The sequence below is a fragment of the Bipolaris oryzae genome (assembly GCF_000523455.1).
Source record: "Bipolaris oryzae ATCC 44560 unplaced genomic scaffold scaffold_346, whole genome shotgun sequence".
Classification (NCBI taxonomy): Eukaryota; Fungi; Ascomycota; class Dothideomycetes; order Pleosporales; family Pleosporaceae; genus Bipolaris; species Bipolaris oryzae.
In genome coordinates this window covers 1-11246 of record NW_006911622.1, presented here as the reverse complement: position 1 = coordinate 11246, position 11246 = coordinate 1, and the positions used below count along the sequence as shown (strand labels likewise).

The 11246-nt window shown below is 48.1% G+C and overlaps 4 protein-coding genes across 4 annotated transcripts; 3 read left to right on the top strand and 1 right to left on the bottom strand.

Moving 5' to 3' along the window:
- Positions 1 to 74: 74 nt before the first annotated feature.
- Positions 75 to 2393, bottom strand: COCMIDRAFT_45972 (uncharacterized protein; the record flags this gene model as incomplete). Its single annotated transcript, XM_007695557.1, has 1 exon — positions 75 to 2393. A coding segment is annotated over one exon (2319 nt), but the record flags the coding sequence as incomplete, so codon positions are not given.
- An 813-nt stretch (positions 2394 to 3206) lies between these two features.
- COCMIDRAFT_110718 (uncharacterized protein) lies at positions 3207 to 4619 on the top strand (the record flags this gene model as incomplete). Its single annotated transcript, XM_007695556.1, has 1 exon — positions 3207 to 4619. The coding sequence occupies one exon, from the start codon at positions 3207 to 3209 to the stop codon at positions 4617 to 4619; it is 1413 nt and encodes a 470-aa protein (XP_007693746.1).
- Positions 4620 to 4957: 338 nt separating this feature from the next.
- Positions 4958 to 5701, top strand: COCMIDRAFT_110713 (uncharacterized protein; the record flags this gene model as incomplete). Its single annotated transcript, XM_007695555.1, has 1 exon — positions 4958 to 5701. The coding sequence occupies one exon, from the start codon at positions 4958 to 4960 to the stop codon at positions 5699 to 5701; it is 744 nt and encodes a 247-aa protein (XP_007693745.1).
- A 1165-nt stretch (positions 5702 to 6866) lies between these two features.
- On the top strand, positions 6867 to 9317 carry COCMIDRAFT_10230 (uncharacterized protein; the record flags this gene model as incomplete). The annotated part of the gene is made up of 5 exons (XM_007695554.1): positions 6867 to 7320; positions 7371 to 7577; positions 7712 to 8023; positions 8144 to 8272; positions 8323 to 9317. 5 exons carry the CDS (start codon positions 6867 to 6869, stop codon positions 9315 to 9317), a joined length of 2097 nt encoding a protein of 698 aa, XP_007693744.1.
- Positions 9318 to 11246: the final 1929 nt, after the last annotated feature.

Here is an 11246-nt window from a genome sequence, read left to right as displayed (position 1 = left end):
TTATGACGCTGAGACGCGCGTTTGGTGTTCGGCGTGCACGAGATGAATCCGTGCATGAGGTGCACGGACACGTTAGGTTCGACAAGATCCAAATTGAAGTCCCGGTCTCCCGCTGTTGGAGATTTGAAGACACCATCCCGGCGAACCACGGCTTTATACGAGGCCCAAATTAGACCTCCTTGGGCCTTCTGACCCCAGGCGAGAGCTGTTTTAGGTGCAACCTCAATGGCAGCGTTGATGAGTTCTGGGAACCTGGAGGAGATTTGAAGCCTCACCTCAGACCGCACTTCCTCCATACAGGCGTGCACAATGTCACCAACGCCCGTTTTCAGTTCTTCGATCTTTCGCTCGAGAAATTGGAGATGGCGCTGTTTTTGTTTCTCATTCAACGGCAAGTGGAGGGTGTTGTCGGATGTCCATAACCTGAAGCTGATTAAGAGTTGACAGAAACCCGTCAGGAAGGTCCGGCTCGTCTGAATTCGGCCAGCTTCGGTGAGCTTCTGGCAATGAGTCTGGAGCTGCGGGATTTCAGTCTCTTCTCTAGTTGTGAAACCGTGTATATTATCGTCCTTCTGCATACGTCCACAGATCTTTTGATATGCTCTGCTGCTGACACAGAAAACGGGTAGGGACTTCGCGACTTGGTCGTAATCGCGTATATCTTCATCTGGGTCAAAGCTATCCTCATCTGCTTCAGCAGCGTTCTCCTGATCAATCTCTTTGATTCCTGCAGCAAAATCTTGCTGAATGGCAGACTTGGAGTAGAGATTACGTTCCGCAATGCAGATTCGGCTCACTTCCGCTCGAATTCTGCCCTGTTCCTTCTGCAGCGTTCTGACTTGAGATATCAAATCATCAATCGCACGTTGCATCTCAATGGATTCCCGTCGAGCATTCTTCTTGGTATCCCTCAGTTCCTTGAGCTTGTTTTTGATGTCCAACTCAGACAGTACGACTTGCTCAGCCTGGATCTGAACTTCATCATCGGAGCTGGGAATTCCATCACTAGATCTGGAAATTCCATGTTCGGAGTTCTGGAAAAACGCTTGTTTCTTCAACGGTTGTTTGTTTGAACCAGCCTTCTTACGTTTTTTAGGTTCAGCGACAGGTGCGTACACCAGCTGTCCGTCTTCCAGCCGGTCTTGAAGTATCTCCCAATTCTCAATATCCTTGGTTGCACCTTTCATAACAAGTTTGTAGACTTTTTGCGACTCTCTTAGATCTTGGATCTTGCCTTCAGCTTGCTCGATCTGTTCGCCGCACCTGCTGCTTTGCTGTTCGAACTCTGCGACTTCTCCATCCAAGCCAAGACTTTCAATCACCTCAGTGATGGAAATATCGTCTGTTTTTGAGCAAATAAACGTTACGCTCGAGAAGCCACCGTCGTACTTTAACTGGCGCTTGAAGGAGTCTCCAAGAAGAGTCTTGGCAGTTTTGTCGTCTACAGCGCGATTGATCGGAGCAACAATCCACAGACCTGTGCATTGCTGCATGTAACTCTGAGCTACAGCAGCTCTGGCAGCATTGCTGTCTTGAACACCTGGCAGATCCACAACGACAGCACCCGTTGATAGCGCTGGGCTCTTGGTGTATATCTTGACGACCTTGATCAATGGCCAGTATTCCATCTTAGGTGGCGAGTTTTGCGGCTTATTTTTGGTTTTGTCCTTCCTAGACACCTTTTCTTTACTGTCGACATACTTCTGGAGCTCGACATAGAACCTGCCCGGATGGCTCATGTGTATCTGTTTGGTGGTTCCAAGAACGCTCCTAACAGCGTTCTTCGACATGAGAGTAGGTATAGTGCTCTTGTGCAACGCGTCCTTTGGCACAGATGGATACACAGCGTGAAACTTTGCCCATGCAATACCAGCATCGGAATTTGGATCCTGGGCTTCCCTAGATAGTTTGCCACTCTCAGACGAAAATTCTTGCATAAGCACTGAGAGCTCCTTTTCCCAATCTTCGGGACTGATGAACTCTATCTCCGCACGATACTTGGAAGAGGCTTCATCACTGTTATTCCAGGATATCTCAGTAACAACAGCGGTGCAAGCCCGCATGCAGTTAGTAGGGACAAGGCGCTCTTCATCGAGCATCGCGTTGATCACACTGCTCTTTCCGGCACCTGTATTGCCTACTACACCCACAACAGTGCGCTTTCGCTGAGCTTGCGGGACTAGTGCTGCTATAGCCTCTACCCAGGAAGCTACCTCCCTGTCAAGCCCAGAGGTATCGTGACGGACAAAAATTTGCTCAAACCTTTTTAGTGTCTGTATCGCTAGATCTGCACCAGCTTCGAGGGTAGCAGGATCTTTCAGTTGGATGATGTGTCGAATGTGTCGGTCGAGATTGGTAAGGTCTTGCTTATCACTTTCGCCTGGGGTCGACTGGAAAAAGCCCTTGGATTCGAAGCCTGGAGTCTCTTCTATGAGTGTGTCCTCCAACGAAGCTAGACTGAGTGAGGGTGAATGCGTCCTTTCGTGCTTGATACTGGCTCGTTTCATGTCTAGCAAAGTGCTATTAGTAAAAGCACTGAATGTTATGGAGAGAACAGGCGTGTCATTGTGAAGCTCGATAGGTAGAGTCTCACCAATGCCTTGCTCTTTTCCATATTCTGTCTTCATGCTTGACTGCATCGGGTCGATAGCCATAGAAGCAGCCATCGACTGGTGATGTACTTGATGTTGACGAGTTTGGCAGAGGGATGGACGTTAGAAGACAAGAAAAAGAGGTTGTCGAAAGGTATCCTTTCGTATTGGGACTGCCATGAAAGTGAGCGTGAGTTCATACGCTAGTGATTCGGGCAAACGCTCAGCAAACACAACTGTGGGGCTGTAGAGACGCACTAGTTGCGCGCTGTCACGTGATGGGATTTGACTAGGGTTCGGTTGGTAGCTTTGGGAACACGGCCTGCTCTGCCTAGGCTGTATTCAGTCATATGGCAGTAAGAATAAATTGGGGTGCTAATTTGATCCAGGTAGTATCATGGAGATCAACTGAGTCTCACATGTGCATTGTATGACATGCACTTTGTTGCATTCTCTACACTGTCTTTCACTACTAGCATCGTCTTTCCCATCTTCGAGCTTTGTCTCGCTATGCTACTGTCAAAAGCCAACAATGGCCTTATTTCTATCATGTATACTAGCTGAAAACCTCCAAGTGCAGATGCACAAATCTCAATTCCATATCCTAAAGTAACGATGAGTGCGACACCACGACCAAAGCGTAAGGCTCCGAAAGCTGATTCAGGAATCAATGGACTCATTACAGCATGTAACAAGAGTAACCGCTTCAAACTCTTAGAGGATGCTACCGTTTCCCCAGGAGACCTAGACAACCCTATCCATTCTGTGTTTTCCAAGTTGGACAGTGTAGAGCCGATGAAGCAGATGCTACAGCTGGCGTCGCATTTTCTTACCCACGATACACTTTTATCCTTCTTCATACCCTTATTGTACGGCCGCGAACTTAAAGGCGTCATCAATGGCGCATATAAATCTTATCTTTCCAACCCTCTAGCCAGTGCGTCCGGAGAAAAGTATCGACTATATCTAGCCGGTGTGCGCGATGCGTTGGAATGTCTCAGTCACAGTGTTTCATTTCATTTTGTGTCACCTGTAAAGCGAGTGTATGCGCGCACTCTAAGAGAAGATGAACCATTAGCTCACAGCACAGAATGTTATTCCCTGTTCCAGCGAAAGTATTCTTGCAAGATTGAGTTGGCGGAATACTTCAAAAGCTATTATACCAGCGGGGAGTATGCCGCAGCGTCTCTATGTGCGCAATTTCGTCACGACTTCCTTTTTGCCACTACGATTGTACATGAGATAGTCCATGCAATCGGTGTGCTGCGGCGAGGCAACCTTGACGAACCATATATCCGAGCTGATTGCCCAGATACCGAGTGGGGGTATGGCTGGGAGCATTTCATGTTTGGTTGCGTAATCAATCCACAAGATAGATCTAAGCCTGGAACATTTCTACTGATGCGCAAAATATGGGCAGATCCAAAAACAGCGGAAGAGGCAGGGGGCAAAGAGTACTCTGATGTTTCGATGTCTTACATTGCGCAGTGGTTTCGCAAAGACACATGGGACATAGTTCGCAAGCAAGGGCCAGCTGCGATTGCTGCTCCTATTACCCATTTTAAGATTCAGTCTTCGAACAAGCTTGGTGCTTGGGTGGTTAAGAGCGATTGCCTAGAGATCATAGATGATTTGATTGAACTACATGAACAATGGGGAAGACGTGACATAAAGCCCAGCCCTGTATCAGGCTCTCCGACAACAAGCAATGGCCGTGTGCGATGCACAAAGATTCTATGGCAGTCCATGACTTCTGAGCAGCTCCAGAAACACAATGTACCTATACCGGTTCGTGTACCGCAAAACACACGAAGTCTTCTGCCGTGCTTGCAAGATGACCCGAAGAGCCAAATTAGAAAGTGTGAACATACGCACACAGCGCTTCCATTCAACAAAGAAGTCACTGAACTCTACAACACCCTTAATCCCTATTGTCGTTCCACTCGGAAGCGGCACGCAGGTCCGGGGGAAGAACGTAGCAAAGCTAAAAAGGTTAGACAGCTGGAACCGGAAGTTAATTCAAATTGACATCGCCCAATATCATAGATGATGGATAGCCTGTCTCATATTATAGAAATAGAATACAATTATATGTAGCTTTCGGCGCTCCCCAAATTCTGTGATGGTATGGAATTACTTGCGACAAATGATTCAGCTTCACACATAACATACACCTACTGTTTGACAACCGTGCATAACACCATCAAACCGGCTTGAACATCACTGTTTCACAAAAGAAAATTTGTGAACTCAAATTTGTCTCACGTCGTGTATAGTAATGACTATAACATTTGCCAGCAACCTTATGTCACTCCTACATTCCGTTGTTCACGACCTTCACCTTCACACCAATAAATTCCGCCACCATGCCTTCCCGGCCCAGCTTACCATCCCGCGATGTCTTTGTCAAAAACCTTATGATATCTGTCGCTCCGTGCTCAGCAGACAACCACTGCCCGATATGCAAAGAAGAATATGACGAAAAGCACCTCCCCACCCTTCTCCGACCCTGCGGACATATCTTCGGAAAACAATGTATACACTCGTGGTTAGCGGAGGGCATCAATACATGCCCTCTGGATAGAAACCAGCTCTTTGCCTCGTCTACACATGCCGAGAAAGACGAAGCTAGGCCGTCACCTCCAGTCGGCGAAGCTTCAACCCAACGAAACAGCACCAGGTTTGGCAACGCGAGAAGAAGCGAAGGTTTCCATGGAAGGAGTCGGGGTATGGGCTATCTACTGTGTCTCAGTGGTGAAATAATCGCAGTGGATGGTTACGTAACACCCAACGGCTGTCGTCGCCTGGTGCGCGATCTCTGGTATCAAATCGGCGTTTTGTTTGAACGCTTGCTGATTCACCCTGATGAGCTGGATCCTCTCTCTGTGAGCGATGGTGAGATCCGTAGCTCTATCCTTGACGCGATGCCACGAGGCATTCATGTTGATGAATCAGCATGGCCGGCAATGGCACATGTAGCGAGGATGATGTTGAATCGCCATAGCGTGGCATATGCGGATAGGTTTGAGGCAAGGATGGCGGTTGAGGACGCAATGAACTGGGGACAAGATATATGGGATATCTGTGGGCTAGACAGTACCGAAGATTGATGACGGTGGAATTGCTATCATCTTTGCTGTTTGCTCTCCTTTGGGCTATGATAGGAGAAGAATTTTGATGTTGCCCCTTACTCAACGTAGATAACTGCTGTAGTCTTCATACCCTTCCTACATGTCGACAATATGACTTGATGTTGTTTTTCTTGGAAGGCTCATGTAATTAGAAAATATTTGATATACGTTGTGCGATAGCTTTATCGAGCGGGTAGGAATGAAAAGGCCTAGTCCAAAATAGTTTGCAAAAGATCAGGTGTGAGGTCACTTTTATAGCATTGATTACGTACTTTATAGCTCGACGTTCTCACATAATCCAATGCTAAACATGGAAGGTTGAGAAGAGCTGGCAATGCGAGATCGTTGCGAGATCGTCAACTACGTCTTCACTTTCATGCGAGCTACTACTGGCAAAATGCCCAGAGCTTGCTACAGCATCTGCCAAGGGCTAACAAATCCTTGCCCTTGCCGACAGTCTCTATGAATATGTATAAATACATTGTTTATCTCACTGCTTACCCGGCAGTCTGTATGCAAGTGGTCAGTCGCGGAATACGACCGGGTCTCCAACCGCCCCACAGCTCAATTGGAACGCTCGGACTCCGCGTGAGTTACAGCTCTGATTCCCGGTAGATTTCTAAAACATATCCAAAGCCCAACATCCATAAATATCCTCTAAAATCACTGCATTGCTGGTGACAAGTGTGTTGTCACATGATGACGTTATAGCCGTTCTGAAGTGTCCTCGAAGGCTACGGAATTTCTGGAACGAGCACGGGCTAACCCTAACCGGCCCTCTCACCCCCCACATTTCGATCAATACCCTCTGTCGACCAAAAACTTCCATATATTACAAAGGGGTATACTCTTTATCTTCTTACTAGACGGCTTCGACTTCAAGGATTTACAACAGTCGGTGCTGTACAGTTATTTTGATTGCCGTTCCACTCCGGCCACAGCCCGGTCAAAAATCCTCACCGCCCACACTTCTTGGTTGCGCAACAATAGCAAACCCAAATACATACGCCAATTCACCTACTGAGATTCATATACTGGCATCATATTTATAAAAGTATACAGTAAACTGTTGCACGACGTCTACCAATACTACTGCCTCGCGGTACCAATTCAAGTAATCCACTTTGAACTGGCGTCCGCGACTATGATGCCCAACACAAACACCCCCTACAATCCCGCAGCTCACAGCACGCCTAACACACTACTCCCAGAAGAGGTTTTCGGCTACATTGATGTTGTGACCTTGGCAGACATTCACCGGTACCTCCGGGAGAGTGAGGCACAGGACGATATCGACCTTGCGGCATGGATCCAGGAGAATTATCTTTACGGTGTTGAAAAAGACCACCCTACAGCGACAATTCGTACAGCCCAAGGCTTTGCTCAGTTGGATCGAGCATATCGCCGAGTGCGATCACTTACTAACAAGGCTCAAGACAAGTGGCCGTTCTTTGACAGAAACTTCAAGGAGATGTCTTCAGCCACAGTTCGGAACAACGCACGCGGTGAAGCCGCTCCGGGAGTATTGTATCCGATTGAAAAAACGCAGAAGGCCTCGACTGCAGTTGAGCAGCTGGGCGCTTCATCCGTATCCAATAGTAAGTGGAGTGAATTTGAAACTATTTCTAGTGGCTCAGGGTAACTGTAGCTTCTTCAGCCCCAGGACTTCAGGTGCCGTTTGCTTCGGTAAAGCCAAGCCGCCACCAGCTTTGGAAGCAAGAGGAAACTCGCCCAGCGCAACAGAACTCAGTTCTTCTCCCGTCCAATCTACCAGCAACTCCTGCTCAGCAGCAGGCACGCGAGAAGGACTCAGTTCAGTCCAATAATTTGTCGCAGAAGATTTCTATGTGCATGGGTATGTCGATTTTCATAATACAGGCATGCTCACTTCACTGCGCCCCGTTCATAACTTCTCATGGTCATCGCCGACAATGCCTCGTCGCACGAATGCCATTACAATTGGCTCTTCGACTAACATGACATTCGCAGACACCACTACAGACGTTAACAGCCAAGAAATGATCGAACCTGAACTGCCGCAGCCTGCAGCAACCTCTACCGGACGGACGCGCGATGCAGCTGACGATGTTAAGATAGAGACCCCGTCTACCAGTCCACCAAGTCATTCCAAGCTTAACGATGATGAGTCGAAGGCGGACCCAGTTCGAGATGCTGGTGGTGGCAAGGTCCGTGGACCGAATGGTCGCTATCTATCCAAAGACGACGATTTTTCCAGCCTGAAGAAAATCAAGAAACCCAGAGGAAAGGGCGGCAGGCCTAGTTTGAAGTCGTCTGACCAGAGTAAGTTTTTATTCTCACTTCTGTCGCCCATACGCAGCCACTGTCGCGCTCTACACGTTTCGGTTGACCAGGCGCAAGAGCTACGTTTGATGATGAAATAAACGTACTTACAAAATCTAGATCATTTGGTGACGATGAACGGATCTTCAGATAAGCCCGAGGAGATGTCAACTGGAGAGGAGGATGTCTCCGTTGAAGTGCAGACATCTTCGACACCATCTCCTGACCAAAAGATAGAGGAACAGTACAGTAGGTGAAGGAAAAACTCGTGCATCTATTTTCGCTAACATTTGTGTCAGAGAGCAATGCGCCTGCTACGCTTGCAGCCCTTAATACCACATCACCCCTTGCTACCAAAGATGAGGCCGAGAACCAAGCGGCCTCCTTGACAGCGTCTACTCCTGTGTGTCTTCTTGCAGCTGAAGCTGATCCTGTACTTTCAAACTTGGATCGTCTACCGCCTAATTCCCGTAAAGCCATCAAGAGGAAGAGCGAGCCGGCTGTTCAGGAAGGGGAGCGCAAACGCGGTAAATATGGCGGCATAGTGGGTCGTCCGCGGAAGTCAGAACAACGTGAAAACCGCCAAGGTGGTCAGGGAAACGATTTGCCACAAGTTCATGGAGAAAATGGGCCAGATTCATTACCCCAGATGACGACCCGTCGAAGTGCCAGACAGTCTGCTGTAGCGAACTTGGATACTTCGAAGGCCGATGAGCCAATGTCTGAGCATGAAAAAAAAGACTTGAAGCTTTTGGAGAAAGAAGTAGCACCAGGAACCTCCCCGAGCAACGAAAGTATGACTGGAGTTGAAGACAAGACTATGGGAGGTATAGAGGAAAAGGATATGGCTACCACTCACAAGAACATCTCTACACCTGCCCGCAAATCAAAGAAGAAAGGCGCGCGCTCGTCAGCTGAGCCTAGTACTCGCAAGCGTGCGGCCAAAACTCCGAAACCAGATCTATTGAAGATGGGTTTGGAGAAAACCGCTCCCGTCCCCGCAACGGCATCGTCTACAGATGTGGAGAAGGGCGGAACCACGCCAACTTCGTCGGAGTCAGTCGGTTCTATGAAAGTCAACGGGACGAAGAAAACTCGCCCTGGTCACGTGGAGTTATTTGCACGTCTGACTACTGGTCACGGCGTCATCGAGATTCCTATTCCTACTGATCAGCTCAACAGCGACGAGGCAAAGATGGTTGAAAAATACGCTGAGTGGAACGCGCAGCCAGATGCAGTGCCGGTTCCATATGATCAGTTCCGTCAGATCTTCTCCTTTGCTAAAAAGGATTGATGGGTTAGTCGTACATGGTATTCGAGACCATACTGAGAGTTTAGGGTAACGAGAAATGTACAAGTAGATTGATTGATCAATTGATTCATTTAACTCTTATATAAGAACTCCTTCTAGGAATTGAAGACGAGTGAAGCCCATGGCTTATCTGGTGCCATTCTCTGCAGTAACTTTAAACATCTGCGAGCATATTTGATACGCAAAAGTGACGTTTTCATTTTTTTTCTTGTCAGCACCTGAGGACGTGTCATAGTTCACTGCATTGCTACATTCTTCACTGTGGCTTTTTGTAATCTCCCGAGAGAAAAAACTCGCCTCCATCTAAAGACCAAATAGCGGTCGTTGTATCAAAGTGTATCTGCAACCGATCCAGCAAGCCAAGTCCGCACTTCTGCCCTTAGCTTCACATATAAAGTATTTGCAGATCCCTCTGCCCCGACTTCTGTGAAACTGGATTAATCTACCCAAGCAAATGCAAATACTACAGAGATATTCTAGCAAAGCGGGAAGGAGCCATTCAGCAGAATGACATAGATGATACATCATGAAAATCTCCATGTGATCTCACACAGAGTATCACCATGACTAGAGCCTCTCGGAGATAAATACATATCACCTCCCAGCAGTCTGACATTTCAACCACGATTTCTCAGAAAGAAAAATCGGGTAGCATCTGCTACAGCGAAGTGACGTCACGTGCTATGGGACTTTATATCCCAACTGGGTAAGTGTAGCTGAAGTTGTGTGTGGTAGCGATGTGCTGCGTGGCGTTTTACTTGATGTAACTAGAAAAGCTCGTATGCATCACGCGGAGAACTAGCTATTCACGTGTCTGTTTCGACTGTTGTATGTAGATTCAGGCCGTGGACGAGGAGTGCCGGAGATAATGTCACGTGGGAGGACTTGGCATTGGGTGCCTGGTTTGGGGGTTATTATTTAGGGGTCAGCAACGGACGAAATTATTTTTTTCTCGTTGCTCCACTTGTGACGAGCTGTCATAGCAGTGTGACGTATACTGTGACTCGGTGCTCGGCGTGTCCGGCCAAACTCCACTTGAAGAGTGAAAGTTTTTTTGAATACTATCACTGGAGGGGATACACAGTTCCGATGACCACCTTGACTGATGATATGGAAGTGTTCCTATCTTGACTCTTCAATATATCACTGCATCTTCGAAATCGTAAAGTGGATAACAATAGCCAAACCCGCGTTTTTCGCCCTCATGTACTGTCGAATAGCGTAATCAACAAACCAAAAGCCAAGTCTTTCACGAACTGCAAAAGGAAGCTCGCACATCCGATGCCATCAGCCAAACCCGTACCTGAAAAATGCATGTCAACTTCCCCCCGTCCAACGATAATCAGGGCCAACCAACTGCCCAGGCACTGCACGCCACCCCTCCCAGCCTCGCCACAACCTATCACACTCCCATATGCTATCATTTAGCACGACCCCCTTCCCATCCAACAAAACGCATCTAAGAAAACAATCATCAATAGCTCATCTCCGCTTCTCACCCCCTTATCTTCACCACCACCTTAATCTCCACCATGCACCCAGTTCTATTTTCAACCCAACGCTGCTCACGTGTACCCCGGGCCGCATATGCATAAGGCGTGCAGCCTGCATAGCCTCGTCTACGACCCCCATCCACATCCACACATCCGATCATCCATCCATCCATCCAGCCAACTCGCTCGTTCCCAATACGCATACGCGGACCCTCCCATCTGCAATCCACATGCCACACAGAACCCCACAACCCGTTTTTTCCTGACACGCACACACACCGTTACCCGATGCCGTGTAACGTTACCTTTTCCCCAGCCACGCTTGCCGACGTTTCCCTGATCGACGTTTCGCCGCGATTCGGGAGGTACGGACGCCGCGGACGCACATGTTTGTAACGGTGTGAGCGAAGTATGTGGG